The sequence below is a fragment of the Papio anubis genome, chromosome 7 (assembly GCF_008728515.1).
Source record: "Papio anubis isolate 15944 chromosome 7, Panubis1.0, whole genome shotgun sequence".
Lineage (NCBI taxonomy): Eukaryota > Metazoa > Chordata > Mammalia > Primates > Cercopithecidae > Papio > Papio anubis.
Window position 1 is genome coordinate 45,497,026 of NC_044982.1, and position 16,332 is coordinate 45,513,357.

At 33.8% G+C, this 16,332-nt stretch overlaps 1 protein-coding gene across 2 annotated transcripts in view; it reads right to left on the reverse strand.

Moving 5' to 3' along the window:
* Positions 1-16,332, reverse strand: part of SLC38A6 (solute carrier family 38 member 6) — a 65,906-nt gene that overhangs the window by 26,213 nt on the left and 23,361 nt on the right. For both annotated transcript variants that reach the window (XM_003901892.5, XM_009211677.3), the window contains exons 4-5: positions 10,676-10,728; positions 7,025-7,064 (exon numbers count right to left, since the gene is read on the reverse strand). In XM_003901892.5, the coding sequence (XP_003901941.1) occupies positions 7,025-7,064; positions 10,676-10,728 (93 nt within the window). The remainder of the gene's footprint in view (positions 1-7,024; positions 7,065-10,675; positions 10,729-16,332) is intronic.

The window sequence follows — 16,332 nt, forward strand, 5'->3', positions numbered from 1 at the left end:
TGAGATTCTATTGCATCTACTGCTATGACTCTACTGTATTTATGGCTGTGATTGTAGTTCTGAAGAGAAAGTTTCCTATTCTCACATATTTGAAATATTAACACTCCACTGAAATCTAAAAAATAAAAATCAGTCTCTGTGCTTCCAAATACTGTATTCTTAGGGATTATTTTTCCCAGCATTCTGAAAATGCTTCCCAAGTTGTCGTTATTAACCATACAAACTTAAAAAAAAAACCAACCCTTAATTGGAGTTTGGGCCTAAGACATCATTACAGTTTATGAAGATAAGTATCTTTTTTGTTAAACACATAATATATATGTATGAGGATAGAATTACTTGCAGCTATTTTTAAAACAGAATTAGGTTTTCAGCACTTGGGGGAAGTTCAGCAATTCTTAAAGGATTACTCAGCCCTAAACAAACGGATGTAGTATGGAAAAAAAATAAGTTTGCCTTTCTGTCTCAGAGAGATTCAATTTTATTTCAAACATGTTTTTAGTCATGGATACTAACTGGTTTATTCTATTCAATGTGTCTTATTAATCTGGTGGTTCCACAAAATATCTAAATGCCACTGAAGTTCTATCTGCACTCAAATAGAACAGAACACATGCATAAATGAAAATCAAAATATATGGAGGAAATGCTCCCCTATGACCCTAGGTATATCTTTGTCTTATCATTTTCAAGATCTTAAATTTGAATAAAAAATGACCAAAATATCTACTGCTCTGAAAATTTTATAATTTTCAATAGAAATTACTAAGAAAAATATTTTTTAAAACCTTAAAAAAAATACATTACCAGCAAATGTTATCAAATGAAGTGCTGGTGAAAAAGACTCCAAATTTCCTGTACCTCTCCTATTTTAAGGCAGTGCTTTCCAGAATAGAATTCTAGACACTGTCTCGAGAAAGCTGCAGTTTCACTACAGATAAACTGACCAGCAGATGGCGATGTATCTGCACGCCCTATCCTAGTTTCCCAAGAGACAATACAAACTAGTTCATCTGAAACACTCTTAGTACTTTTCTATCCTACCAAAAAGTAAATAAATAAAATGCATGAATGAATATACAGGAAGAAAGTAAATCAAAGTAGTTTCTAGCATCTAATATTGTGATTTTTCAAATGCTGAGAATTTGAGATTTTTATAATTCTCAACTGAAAATGATCTTATTTATACCTTTATCTTTATGAGATTTCGAAATGGGGTTACTCGAGTCCATAGATTACCAAACTGAGGTGTTAATAAAGTCTGCAAGAGTAAGGTGTGTGGATTCTGTGCCAGACTGAAACACCTGGGTCATTCTAGCAATTTCAGGTTTTCAGTAAGACTACTAATGTTTATGGTTTTCCTTTCACAATATGTAGTAATGATTAAATCTTTAATCTCCTTTAAAGAACTGGGGCTTTGAAGAACTAAGGAAAGCATATGCTATTCATAGTGATCCTTCGTATTTATAAGAGGAAAATACGAATATAACATCCTCCTAGGAGCTACTCATCTTTCCACATTTTGAATTGGGCAAGTAAGACTTTTTCTGGCTTGACTAAGATGATGATTGGGATGTAGTGTCTGATTTCTAGTGATATTCTAGCCTGCTGAATGGTTTACTTCAGGAGTTCAAATGAATGTGAAACCAACTACTTACCTCAGTTTTTAGGAAAAGAATCACATAATACAACACTGTTACAGGAACTATGTGAAAACTACGTTATACTTATTTCAACTACAGTTCTTAATCCTTTATCCTTAGTTGTTAGGCCACCAAATTCAAACTTTCTAAGCCAGAATTGTGCCACCTATAACAGCATTAAATATTAAAACTTCCAGACACCTCTTTTCTGACCTTGGGTCCCAGTAGTAGTGGCTCTCAGCAAATGCTACTCCAGCACCTGAGGAAATGGGCTACAGAGGGTTACCTCTGGCTCTAGCCGATTTTGAGCCTCTTATTCATTAGTATTGGGAGGATATCAGGAATTGCTTTTAAGTAGTAATTTACTATATGGTTCTCAAATTTCCAAAGCTAAGGATTTCTATAACCTTAGAATAAGAGTGTTAAATTTAGTGCGTTGCATTTTTTCCATTATAAAATTTAGAGATTTTAATTGAAGACAGTAGATTTTTTCAATCAATTTGTTAGACCTCACTAGTGCCTTGTGACTAATATTTGGTGCCTAATTAATCTCGGGGGAGAAAAAAGATTTTCTGTGAAGTTTTAACAGTAGACGCTTTCCTAAGAACTATATGTTTACTTCCGTATACTGTGGGTTTCTCTTCCTGGTCAATCAACTCTCTTTTTGCTCTTGAAGAAGTACTGAGCCAGGTCACTAGCTTTTCCCTCTCTCCCTTCTTATTCCTTTCTTTCTTCCTATAATAAATGTTATTTACTAAATGCGTACTATGTGCTAAGTACTAGGGATGTAAATAAATGAGCACATTAATTTGATTTATGGAATATGAAAATGTGGGAAATAAACTGAGTCTTTGGTGAAAGACACATGAAACAAATATTGATCAAGGGCAATTCGTGGTCATTTTGCTTTTAAAGGCCTTCCATTTCCATTGTTTTCATGGATTTACCACAAGAATTGTATCTCATGAAAATTGAGAAGTATTTAAATGTTACAAAGAATAAGAGAGTTAAGAAACATTAAGATATGATTTACTTAATCTGAAAATAATAGATATTTTACATATATATATATATATATATTTTTTTTTTTTTTTTTTTTGAGACAGTCTCGCTCTGTTGCCCAGGATGCAGTTCAGTGGCGAGATCTTGGCTCACTGCAACCTCCGTCTCCCGGGTTTAAATGATTCTCCTGCCTCAGCCACCTGAGTAGCTGGGACTTACAGGCACACAACCCTACGCCTGGCAAATTTTTTGTATTTTCAGTAGAGACTGGGTTTCACCATGCTGCCCAGGCTGGTCTCAAACTCCTGAGCTCAGGCAATCCTCCCACTTTGGCCTCTCAAAGTGCTAGGCTTACAGGCGTGAGCCTCCACACCCAGCCTATTTCGATATATTTTTAACCTATTTTACATAAATGAGATCTAACTCTTCCCAATATTTCGAACTTTTAATTTTTATATAATTCTAAACTAGAAATCATTCTACGGTCTTTCAAGTTTCTTTTTTTATTGTTTACATAGTATATTCAATTGTCTCTTTGAGGCAAAATATTAGGCTTTTAAGCAGAACTTTAAAAACTGTCTTATTCATTCAACAAATATTACTTATTGAGCCCTTCTCAGAAACTAGGTAAAGTTAGGAAAACACATAGTTCCTGTTCCCAGGGCGTTAGGAAATCTTCAACATTTAATCTTTTCACATTTTTCAAACTTTTACTATATCACAGCAGAAAGAATCAAGGCCAACTGAGCAAGGTTTGAATCCAGGCTTCATTATGGGGTAAATGTGAGCAAGCTACTTATCTCCACTGCACACTGATCTCCTCTCTATAAAATGAAGATAATATCTATATTGAAGAGTCCTTATAATTAAAGTATCTAGTAGAGTGCTAGACCTAAATAGAATCTATTACATTATTTTTCAGTTTTAATTTAAACAACCACTGCAAAACTCAGATAATTTATACTAACAAACATTCTATTTTTTTTTTTTTTTTTTTTGAGATGCAGTCTCGCTGTGTCTCCCAGGCTGGAGTGCAGTGGCGTGATCTGGGCTCACTGCAAGCTCCGCCTCCCGGGTTCACGCCATTCTCCCGCCTCAGCCTCCCAAGTAGCTGGGACTACAGGCGCCCGCCACCACGCCCAGCTAGTTTTTTGTATGTTTAGTAGAGACGGGGTTTCACCATGTTAGCCAGGATAGTCTCGATCTCCTGACCTCGTGATCCACCCGCCTCGGCCTCCCAAAGTGCTGGGATTACAGGCTTGAGCCACCGCGCCCGGCCCAAACATTCTATTTTTTAAACAAATGTTATCTGAACTACATTATTTGCAGACAGGCACTTAAGATGTGTAAAAATTCAATCTGATTTACACTTAATATCTTTTAAATATTCAATGTATTTCCAATTAATAAAGAAAATAATCAAAATCCATTTTAAAGTAACATTAAATAAGTCATTATATGATTGACTTATTATAATAAAACAGTATATATATCCTTATTTAATATAATGACAAAGGATATTAAATAGCCTCCCAAATAAGTATGTTGTTTATTTGCAAGCACACATGGACCAGAAGTTCCACAGATTCTGTATATATCAATCAAGAAACTACTTTTTAAGACTAGAGTTCCTAGACTTTAACATAAGAGGAGGTTCTAAAGCGTAGTCCTAAGAACTGAAGTTCCCTTTTTTGTAGTGACAAAAAATGGCATCCATGAACGCTTTAGGGCAAGAGCTATTGATTTGTTAAAGATACCTAAGAAAGGGCCAAATCATCTTTTGAACCAAGTATAACCCTCTCATTGAACTTTCCTGTATTAAAATATGTTAATAACCTAAAATAATTAATGTGCCTCCCAATGTGCCAAATTTGAATTCAAATTTTGGAGTCAGAGGGACCCTAAGCTCCCTGCCTCCCACTCTACCTTCCAACAATTTAACAAAGAGAGAACTGAAGCCTAGACAGTGAGAGGGAGGGATTTTCACAAGACATATGGCTACCCAATGGCAGAGACTGGAGTGGATAGAATTTAAGGTATCTGACTTTCAATCCAGTGTTCTGCTCACAAGAGCAAGCTTCCAATTCTATTATAATAAAGAAATGGTTTATGTACATCTGGCTATGAAAAAAAGACAGAAAAAAACTCTGAAAATATGTATTTGGTTATTACTGACTGGGCACTTAATACACTTTTAACCAATGTGAAGAAAATTATGAGGATATCATTCTAAAAACTAAATAAGCATTGCCAGCTTTTCTAAATTTAAGAGACATTAAAAACTTCTGTCACTGCTCTAAATCACCTTCTTTTAAAATGTTCTAAAATAAGCAAGCAAGCAAACCAAAAAACTTAAGAGTTGGAAAAAATCATCTATCCACCACCAAATGCAAGAATCCTTTCTAGAATTCTGGCAATTGACCAACCAGCTCTGTTCGAATGTTTTCAGGGCTAAGGAGCATTTTCAAAGGGATGTAGGTCATCCTCATTATCACACAGCTTAGTTACAAGGCTACTCCAAATGAGAAAACCCAAACCAGCTTCTCTGTAGATTTCTATACTTTAGCACCAGTTCCGCCCTCTGGAACAATACTTGAATTAGTCTAGTGTCTTTTTGTGTATTTTGTGTTCAGTCTTTCAAATATTTGAAGCTAGCTGCCAGTCTAGCATTTCCCTTTTCTCGATAAATATATCTAGAATATTTAAAGTACTTAGAAAGAGATCATACAAATCATTTCAGCTCTATTCTGCTCAACAAAAGTTTATCAATTCCCAGGTATTACGCTAGGTGCTGGGAGTACAAAGAGAAATGAGGCATATTTTTGAGCTAAAGGAACTTAACAATACAGGGGGGTACAGGAGCATATATAGAGAGAACTTAAATCTAGTAACAGCAAGTGCTACAAGTATAGCCATCTCCAATAACAGTTATAAACAAGATTAGAGGACAAGAAAGGAATCAAGGTGAAAGGGACAAAGAATACAACAGTGGGCATTGTGCCAGGGTCACAAATTTGTATCTAAATTGCTGAACTGAACAGTCTATATAAACTGTTAAACAATGGTTCAATGTAACCTAAACAAAATGTGATAGTTCTTAGAACCTATATAGTCAGGATAAAGAGGGATTCAAAATATAAAAATATATACCATATTCAGAAACATTATCTGTGCAGTTAAGCAATACTTATTTGCTAAATAAATTATTCTAAAAGAGATCTTAAAATTAATGACTATAACAAATTCATAAATGAAGAGACTGGTTTTCTTGACTTCTGCTGTGAAGTGTGAAGTAGTGTGTGTTAGGAAAAAATTATCTGGTATGGCATGCAAGAAAGCATTCTTTTTATTCATAACATTTTTTCATGAAAATTCAAAAAATTAAAACAGGATTCCAAAACAATGGCAGCACAATTCACTGATGGAATGTTAATTTTTTCCTTTACAAAAAAAACTATTAAAGATGGAATTTGATTGAACAATACTTAAAGTGATATACCTCAGACCTCTTGAGTATGAGAGCTGAAGTTTATTAAAACTGTCACCTTTGAATTAAACTGTTACATGTAAAAAATAAGATTAAAATGTCCTCTGACTATATAATCCTGTATAAGAGTGCATGTCAACTTTTTCTGTGTATTTTCCTTTAAGAGCATTTATTTAGCACTCCAGTCAATGATAAAAGAAAACTAAGATATTGTTCAGCATTAAGTAACTTCTTTACAACATATACACACATGATACCCATATTTTGGATTTAAATGTTTAATACATTTAATACTCAGTAACTGTCTATAATTAACAGTTTTATTTCTACATAGTTCTCAATATTGAGATCATTTCTAGAATCGGTTATTAATAGGAACAAGATACAGGATAAATGTGAGAATGTTTATTTATCTCAGATTTATTTATGTTTTAAACCACTTGGTCATTTTAAATTGTTGGTTACAAGAGGACATTGTTGTCCATACTTGACTGTCCATAGCCCATGGAACACTAATCCCTCTAAAGTAGTATCTGCCAATAGGGTGATTAGAACAAAAGTAGAGGGAAAATATTTTAAAATCATCAGGAGAGCTTTTCCAGATTGTATCCTACCTTCACAATCACAGAAAGCCAATGTTTTAGAGGTGTGTTGCAGACCTAATAACACGACTGCAATCAGGATTTAGCTGGAACTGAATTTAGAAGCTACTGTCGCAAATGCTGCTAAAAAGGATCCAAAAAAAAAAAAGTTAAGAAGCCAACATGCAGGCTTCTGAAGATACCTATGTCTACAGAAGTTCCCAGCTAGATCTGTAGTAAGACAGCAATTCAAAGGAAGGACATTATTGCCATCACATTTATGCATAAACAATGCACTTTCAATTGCTTACCTCCAATATTCTGAATTATTATGGTGCCTGCCACCACCACCTGTAAAAAAACAAAAATATTCAGTAGAAAGGGAAATAATAGAAAAGAATCAGTATTTTATTATAATCCAGTAACTATTACTAAAAAAGCAGATGTAGAAGTTGTAAGTGAAGAGAAACTAAAAAGAAATTTGCCAGTCATTTGAAACACATAAAATTAATAATCATCACATTAAAAAGTATTTCTTTAACAGTTCCACAGTTACTATAAAGAAGTTTTTGAAATTTTTCTTGGCAGTCATTTTTAAATAGTTATAAATGTTAAAAGCTAGTAATCGATGATTATCAAAGTATAAAAATTAAAAGTGTGGGAGTGGTGTCTCATTCCCTTTCTTGCTGGTTTTACCACACTGCTTAAATAAGTAGAAAAAGACAGGCTGGGGTGTGCTATGCCAATGATATATTGCCTAAAAGGAAATGATATAAGTTTTCTGATTTTATCAGCTTGGCATATACCAAGACTTTGAGCATCCCAGTCCCAGAGATTAATAAAGTCTAGAGCCCAATTATTCTCAAACCCTGAAAATATAGGTAAAATGCTCCAAACTCAGTAATGTGAATTAAGCCGAGTATGAGACAATGGGAGTTGGCAAGAACTGTAGGATATTGGAGAATTCCTCCCCTTTCAGTGGGGCAGGTGCTACTCAGCTCTGGCCACTTGATAACATGTGAGAATGTGGATCCAATGTAGCCAGATCTTCTCATTTTTCAAAGAAAGTCAGAAAATAAATTTTTTCATACTTTAATGATGTTTAGTTGGTAATCAGTTAAAAATAAAAAATATTTGAGCCATACAAAATGTTCCTGAGGACTAAATTCAGTCTGCAGGCTTGTTAGCTTATCATCTTTGATGAGATTCCTGGGGAACTCAAGGTAATCAGATATAGTTAGAGGAAACAGTAAAACACTGTGCTTCCATTTGGGCCTTTCAATCACTCAAATCTTGATGGATCGGAACCCCAACGTATGCTCGCAGCTGATTAGCTGTCTAGCATCATTCAGTTCTACATGAATTGGGAATAGATCATCTTTCATGCCCATCTTTGTTAGGCATTCTATCAGTGGCACAGCATTTGCCTATCCTGAAAACCATCTAAGTTATTAGGACCTAGGAGACTTGAGGTTTGCAGAAGAGGTCTAATGATATGAAAATTTCACAAAGTGTCCTTGGAGATGTGGTGATTGCCACTTGAATGCTCTCCAGAAAAGACTCTGCATTTCAGTCTATGTAAAAATTAGTTCCAAAATGTCAAAGTTATTTGTGAAAAGACTATTTTGAACTTTTGTATGCTATCTTCAGTACAAATGATACCTACTGTCAGTAGTAGGTATACATGAAATTTGGTTTTATTTTCAATTAATATATTGCAAAAAACAGTAATATTAACTTATTGATTATTCTTTCATTCTTTGGTTGAATTTAAGCATTTCATATCTTGAAAGCTAGAATATCTATCTATCTACCTACCTACTTGCCTACCTAATTATGTTTTTAATGCCTAGCACAGTACATGGTACAAAGCATTTGATCAATAAATATTTGGTGAATAAATACCAATTTATAGACATTTAAATAAATCTTCCTCAAAAAGTTCAAAACATTTCAAAAAATTTCTTTATCATAGTATTATTCTATATTATAACCATATAATATCTGGATAGAAGGAAATGGTTAAGTTTCAACCCAACTATGGAAGTGGGGAGAAAATCTAAACAAGCAACCGAACAACAACTCCTCATTCAGAGTATGCTTTGTCTAGTGTGCCTGCCTACTATGAACTTTTTTTGGTGCATGTATTAAAACAACAATGCAACTACTCTAGAGTTTTAGGAAAAGAAGACTCTCAGCAGTCCCTACTCTTTAAACTTTGCTGCAAACAATGCAGGAAATACGAACATGAAATGACAATGATATCAGTGATGCTACTTAGAATTATATTTATAAGTTATGTTATATTAATTGTGGAATTTTCTCATACAAAAATATTTTCTTCTTTGTTTAAACTAGATGGAGGAAATTGATCCCTGGCTACACCAAACATCCTAATCCTCTAGAACAGAAAAATTGCTGCTAAGTTAAGATTAACAAAACCTTTTACCCTCAAGTAACATACCCTGTTTCGTCTAAGTTTCAGGTTACTAAGGTCCAAGCCACGACGCTATATAGTATATGATTTAAGCATTCCTTTTCGTACTTTAAAAACAAAGTTAGGGCTGGGCATAGTGGCTCACACCTGTAATCCCAGCACTTTGGGAGGCCTAGGCAGGTGGATCGCCTGAGGTCAGGAGGTCGAGATCAGGCTGACTAACTTGGAGAAACCCGTCTCTACTAAAAATACAAAATTAGCCAGGCGTGGTGACACATGCCTTTAATCCCAGCTACTCAGGAGGCTGAGGCAGAAGAACAGCTTGAACCCGGAAGGTGGAGCTAGTGGTGAGCTGAGATCATGCCATTTCACTCCAGCCTGGGCAACAAGAGTGAAACTCTGTCTCAAAAGCCAAAAACAAAAAACTCCACCAAAGTTAACTGGAATGTAAATACAAGTTTTCTCTCCATTGCATAGCTATATATTTCTCCTCCAGACTCACTTTCAGAAGTTAGTTTAGCCACTTACAGATAGAGTATCCTTTTAGAATAAAAATAAAAATAAATATATAAATAAAATAAAAATAAAAAAATGTTAAGTATGTGAAGTAATGCAAATATTAATTAGGTCAATTTAGCCATTCTACAATGTTTATGTATTTCAAAATGACATGTTGTCCATAATAAATATACACAATTTTTATTTGTCAGTCGAAAACATAAAAACACAAACAACAGATTTACAAACAAAAGAATTCCTGTTTGGAGCCAAACTGAACATGAATTTTAGAAGTATAGTAGCTCTTCAGAAATTAAAAAACTATATACTATAGCACTAAGTAATGTTCAACTCCTGGTGGAAGACAATTATTTTTCTCTACCTATTAAACTACTGTAGTATGCCTATTGCAAGTGAGTGTCCAATAAATACTGCTGTTATTTCTCTTATTCTGAGTAAGAAAAGTAGTAGATCTAGAGTTCTAGGATGTGGCACTGGCTTTATATAATAGTTGACAAATAGGCCCCTTAATTTCTCTGGTCCTTAATTTCCTCACCTATAAATGAGAGGACAGCTAGATAATCTTTTAGCACTGTTCAATTCTTAAGTGATAGGATCTTCTGATTACTGGTTTTGTAAAGAGCCATGCTATAATTTGAATTTGATGTTGTTTTTCTTCTCTTGTCGTTATGAGGGTTTACTCATATGATTACATAATCAAAATTAATAAAACTTAAAACAGGTTATTGCTACTCTTTTAAAGTCATTCAAGTCATTGTGCTACTTTATCAGGATGAAATATATTAAAAGATTCAAGCATTGAATTAAAAGTATTGATGCATTTTTAGGAAGGACACATAGACTTCTCTTTCTCTGCCTGCTCCCATCATTCTCTCTTTTCTCACTTTAGTTTCCTTTTATTCCTCTAATGTCTTCCTTTTATATATACTTGTCTCTTTTAACTTGAAACCAAAGGAAAAATGCCACTTTGGGTTTTGGACACAATAAGGAGGAAAAAAAAAATTACCTTTCCAGGTAATCCAAATGCAAAGAGTCCAAGATCTTCATAAGATGTTACAGCTGTTAAGAGAAATTACAACGTTCACTTTTACACAAAACTATTTGTGTCAGGTCCTAAAGAGAAGAAAATTAATTCTACTACTACAAACTAATTACAGTATAATTCTTATGATCCAGACCAATCAGGACTAAACACAAAATGAGAAAATTCTCCCTAACATCCTCAAATAAAGGCAATAGTAAAAAAGATGATTGGGCTTAATTAGCAATTTATGTAGAAGTCTTTGGTAATTTTCATCAAATCTTCAATTTTCATCCCAAAATATAAACCACAACACCTATGATTTTCAGATGTCTTTGTAGAACATGTCTTTTTACTCAGTAGTGATGGTTTTTTACTTTTTAAAAAAAATCACCAAGGATTCTTTCATTATGTTTCTCTAATACATCTCATTTCTGAAAGATTCTCTCTCTCAAGCTGCACATATTAAAAATTATTTTCCCTTTTTACTAAGCAAAAGTTTCTAATCAATATAAGGTAACCAATGTCAACATGCAGATTAATGTAATTTTGGTCACCAACTTATCACCTCTGTCTATCTGACATCTCTCTGTATATATTTTAAGTTAATCTGTATAGGCTGGTCATGGGTAAATTTGTGATCTTAGGCATTCTGAAGATTTTAAGTTGCTTAAACGCTCTCAATACTAACGTTGCATACTTCTAGCAGTTTAATCCACCTGCCTTATTTTAGCTATTGAATGGCAGACTAAATTTAAAGCAGAAGTAACCTTTTTTTTTTTTTGAAAACTTTTGAACGCTTATGGTCTGTAAGGATAGAGTCCTCTTAGAATAGGTAAAGCTTAGCACATTTCCTGGTTGTCTAACAACTACCCATGCTGGATTAATTCAAATGGAACAATTACTCAAGAACATCCCCGCTTCTCACTATACAGTACTTGCATACCACATTGTCCACATGTTTCATTGGTAATGGTTTCTAAAAACTGGATATGTAAATAAAGTTAAAGTATAAATGTGTGATACTTTCAGAGATGTTCACTTCTCCAGGTGCCTAGAATGCTGAAAATGTGTTCACAAAAAATAATACTCTTATCCCATAATTATCAGGGCATATATTTTATTTTTTCATCCTAAAAGAGTATTCCATTTTTAAGTCACATGTTTAATAAATGTGGTCACAGAAAAATGAAAATTAAATGGCTCATAAAATAACCAAACCGTGTCTTTAGATCATATAGCTTCATGTTTTAACTAGTGGTGCTACTATTTGTTTAATCCTATAGTTTGAAAAGTGCTTACACCAAAGAGAATAGCAGATACTAAGGCTTGGTACAGCAATACACATCTTTTATTGAGTTAAAGATTTGACTTGGCCGGGCGCGGTGGCTCAAGCCTGTAATCCCAGCACTTTGGGAGGCCGAGACGGGTGGATCACGAGGTCAGGAGATCAAGACCATCCTGGCAAACACGGTGAAACCCCGTCTCTACTAAAAAAAAATACAAAAAACTAGCCGGGCGAGATGGCGGGCGCCTGTAGTCCCAGCTACTCGGGAGGCTGAGGCAGGAGAATGGCGTGAACCCGGGAGGCGGAGCTTGCAGTGAGCTGAGATCTGGCCACTGCACTCCAGCCTGGGCGGCAGAGCGAGACTCCGTCTCAAAAAAAAAAAAAAAAAAAAAAAAAAAAGATTTGACTCATCATTTCTCAAAGCCAGTTCCAACAAATTTTCTCAAGATATACATGGGTTTTCTTTCACCCGCCACTGTATAAACAAAAAAACTCCTTGGCACTTTCATAATCAAAGACCTCTATGTACGTAAAAATAAGCATTTTTTTAAGCCAAATATAGTCTTTACCTATTATTACTACAAAGTTAGAAAGAAATCAGTGGAATGCTTTACTAATTAAGAACACAAGTTTTAACTTTATTATCAGAGTTGATCAAAGAATTTGGAAACTTCATGAATGATACAGCTCTTTTCTACAATGTATTTACATACTGCTAAACAATGTACATGGGCAATTTAGCTTTTAATTTGAGATATACAATTTGATTTATGAGTAGAAAACTTTATGCTTTAATAATAAAAGACTTTAATAACTTTACGGGGTGGATTTTAGACATATTTTAAAACATAAGTTACAAAAATAAGAACTGGAATTTTATCTTCCTATGTGAAATGCCAACATTCTTTTTTTTCAAATCACATATTCTAAAGTAAAAGCTATCTCAAAAATTAATAATTATTTTAATCAACAAATCTTTAATATTCTTAAGCTTAATTGATAATGTTATACATGGGTACCATTCCTTATATTTAACATCCCAAAGCCTTGGTATATATATTAAACCTGGAAATTATGTACATATTATCTTCAATTTGGCATTGAGAAGGTAATTTGGTTCCATATTATGCTATATGAACCAAGTCTCCAGAGCAGCTCTGATATGTCACTCTGAGGTACAACGCTAAAGAAATATCAGTGTTCATTTTCAGCATCCGTTTTACATTACAGTTAAATATGTACATTCTTATTTTTTTGAGACAGGATCTTGCTCTGTAACCCAAGCTGGAGTGCACTGGCACAATCATAGCTCACTGCAGCCTTGAACTCCTGGGCCTAAGCAATCCCCCTGCTTCAGCCCCTAGAGGTGATGGCACCACAGGCACATGCAAATACACCAAGCGCAGGCTAACTTTTCATTCCTTACTTTTTGTATAGGCAGGGTTTCACTATGTTGCCCAGGCTGATCTCAAACTCCTGGACTCAAGCCATCCTCCTACCTCGGCCTCACAAAGTGCTGGGATTACTGGTGCGAGCCACTGCATCTGGTCCATTCTTTCTTAAGAAAGCTTTTCTTCCAAAAATTTAGAGCAAAGAGGCTTTTCAGTGTTACATATGGGGATATATCAAATACCTGCTTTTCAAATGACCTATTTTGCATCAGTTTCTCTGTCAGTAAGCAAGCCATCCAGGTAATTAACCCATCAAAAAGGCTAACCGGAGTGTTTTATTTTTATGCAACAAAATGAAGTATAGATAGTATATTTAGTAAACGTAACAAGCAAATACCTTTATTGTAAACCAAACCATAACACTGAAAGATTCCAAAAAGAATTGGTATTTCAATTACCTAAAATTTAAAACATTAAACATTTATTTTTAATTAAAAAAATTAAAACACAACACTTACTGTTCGAGAAAATGTAATCAAACTAACAGCTTAACGAAGACAGCTTGAACTGCAACTCTGACAGTAATGGTATACATTTTAGTAATCTCAAACTTGCTCTCTGGGTCTATTATTTTTTAGTTTTATAAAAATACCTGTAAATGCAGCAAACTTACAAATTGAGAAGAAAAAACCATTAGGCTCTTAAATGGAGACTGAGTACAATGGTCAAATCCTAATTCTAGCTTTCCAGTCAGCATATCTAACTAGTCATTCAGTTCTGTCACTGCCATCAGACTTCTTTTATGTTGCAAAAATTGAAGCACTTTTCCACGCCTGAGACAACATAAATATGAGTAATGGCTTCTTGCTTAACATTGAGGCTTTACTAAATAAAATGTGTACATAGCCAGCCAAATGTTCGAGCTCCACATACTCACTTTTTAACAACAAAAAATCTGGAGCATCTCAGCATATAAACCAAATCAATACTAGGGAAATACTTTTAAAATTCGACTCTGTCATTTAGGCAATTTCTTAAAATGCTGAAAACAGTGTAAACTGGTATTGACTGTTGAAATGCAATTTGAACAATGAACCTTTAAAATATTTAAAACATTTGACCCCTAAGAGCTTGTCTTAAGTAAAATTAAAATCAAGAGAAATCATTATATGCAAAGATACTCAGGGAGTATTGTTTCAACTGGAAAAACAAAACTAATCTAAATACAATGAGAAAGTGGTTACATAAATTACGGTAGATATTTTTGATAGAATAATATGTAGCCATGGAAAACTATATTTATAATATTAAAAAGCCAATATTATTTTAGGTGGAAAAAATACATAAAAAGACTAAAATGAATTACAAATCGTCACAAACTTTTTTTTCTTTCTTCTTTTTTGGCAGGGAAGGGTTTCTAATAGTCTATAATGAATATAATACAAGTGGCAGAACTTTATTTTTAAAAACCATATTTTTGTGCAGTTCCATTTTCTCTACCAAATATCTGATAGGTTTTATTTAAGCTGTAATTTTAATTTTCTCTGGTGTTTAGTAATTGAAGTATTGCTTGGTCTACTAATAGGAGATTTTTTTTCAGCTCCTTCCTACCATCAATATTTTAAGAAAGATGTTTTGAGAGATACAAAAATAAGATGTGGCGATGACCAGTCACATTAATAGCATATTCCTACAGAAGAGGAATAACAGTAATTATGACAATTACAAAATTAATTCAGTCTTTTACAAGAATTCATACAAACAGTACTTGGCATGACCCACCTTAAGTAAACAAATGACTGAAAGCAATCATTAGCAGTTTATTTTAGGAATTTTTTTTGATATTAAAGAAATCAATGCTATGTTTTGTGGGAGCACAAAGGCTATAAATCTTAATCAAGTAAATTTAGGGAAAATTTCTTCCTTAATGTACCATCAAGGCACACTTTAATGCTATAATATTTTGGCGAGAGCAAGAGTTTGGCCTCCAGAGGAATCGTTTAGAAAGCTACTTCCCATGAAATAGTGGAATATTTCCAGCTAGTTATTCCAGTGTTCTGGTCTGCTTTGCATTTTTTCCTCAATGAAACAGGACAATTAATAAACTCTGGTCATAGTACAGAGCCCAAGTTTCAGCAGCAGCAATATTATCTTTGGATCTGGATTGAGGGACATGAGTTATTCAAATACAGTTCAACTCTCAGAAAGCTAGCCATTGGGAATGTACCCTTATTATTTTGAAATTCTTGTCTTTCTTGTGTTTTCTACCATTTTCCTCTGATCTTTTTTGTTTTTTTGTATTATTTGTCCATGTAGGTCATTCATTTTTTAATATTCACTACACAATCTCATTTGATACTTCTGATCTTTCTTAGTATGTGTTTAAATGCCAATGTGCCAACTGAATGTGGCATGATTTTAAAACACCCAACACAGAAAACAGAATGCTAGAATACTAGGAACATTCTTTCACATGGCACAGAGGATGTGATATTGCATATATAGAGATGATTCTGGGATCTCAGTACACTACTTAGCTCTTCAGTGAACAATATTTACAGTTATATCCTATACATGGTAATAGTTTTCAACTTTTGGCCTCAACCAATGGATAAAAACAAACAAATATAATTATAAAACAGAAAGTAAATATTGTCAATCTGACAATGTAAAGGTACAGCAGATAGACTATAGGAAATAGGAATCAGGAAGGTGAAAGAAAGAACAGAAGCACTAGTATAATAAAGGCAGAAAATAAGAAGATACTGACTAAAGCTGATGGAACAAAATTAAATGTTTATATATTATTTAGAGTTACAAAATAATCAATGAAAGAACAATTGAATATAAACTAATGAATATTAGAAGGGAAAAGGGGAGGGATTAGTGTAGCTGAGCTTTTGCTAACCTTTTGCAGTGAAGAGTCAATAGATATTCTCTTAAAGCAATAAATAACCAAAAGC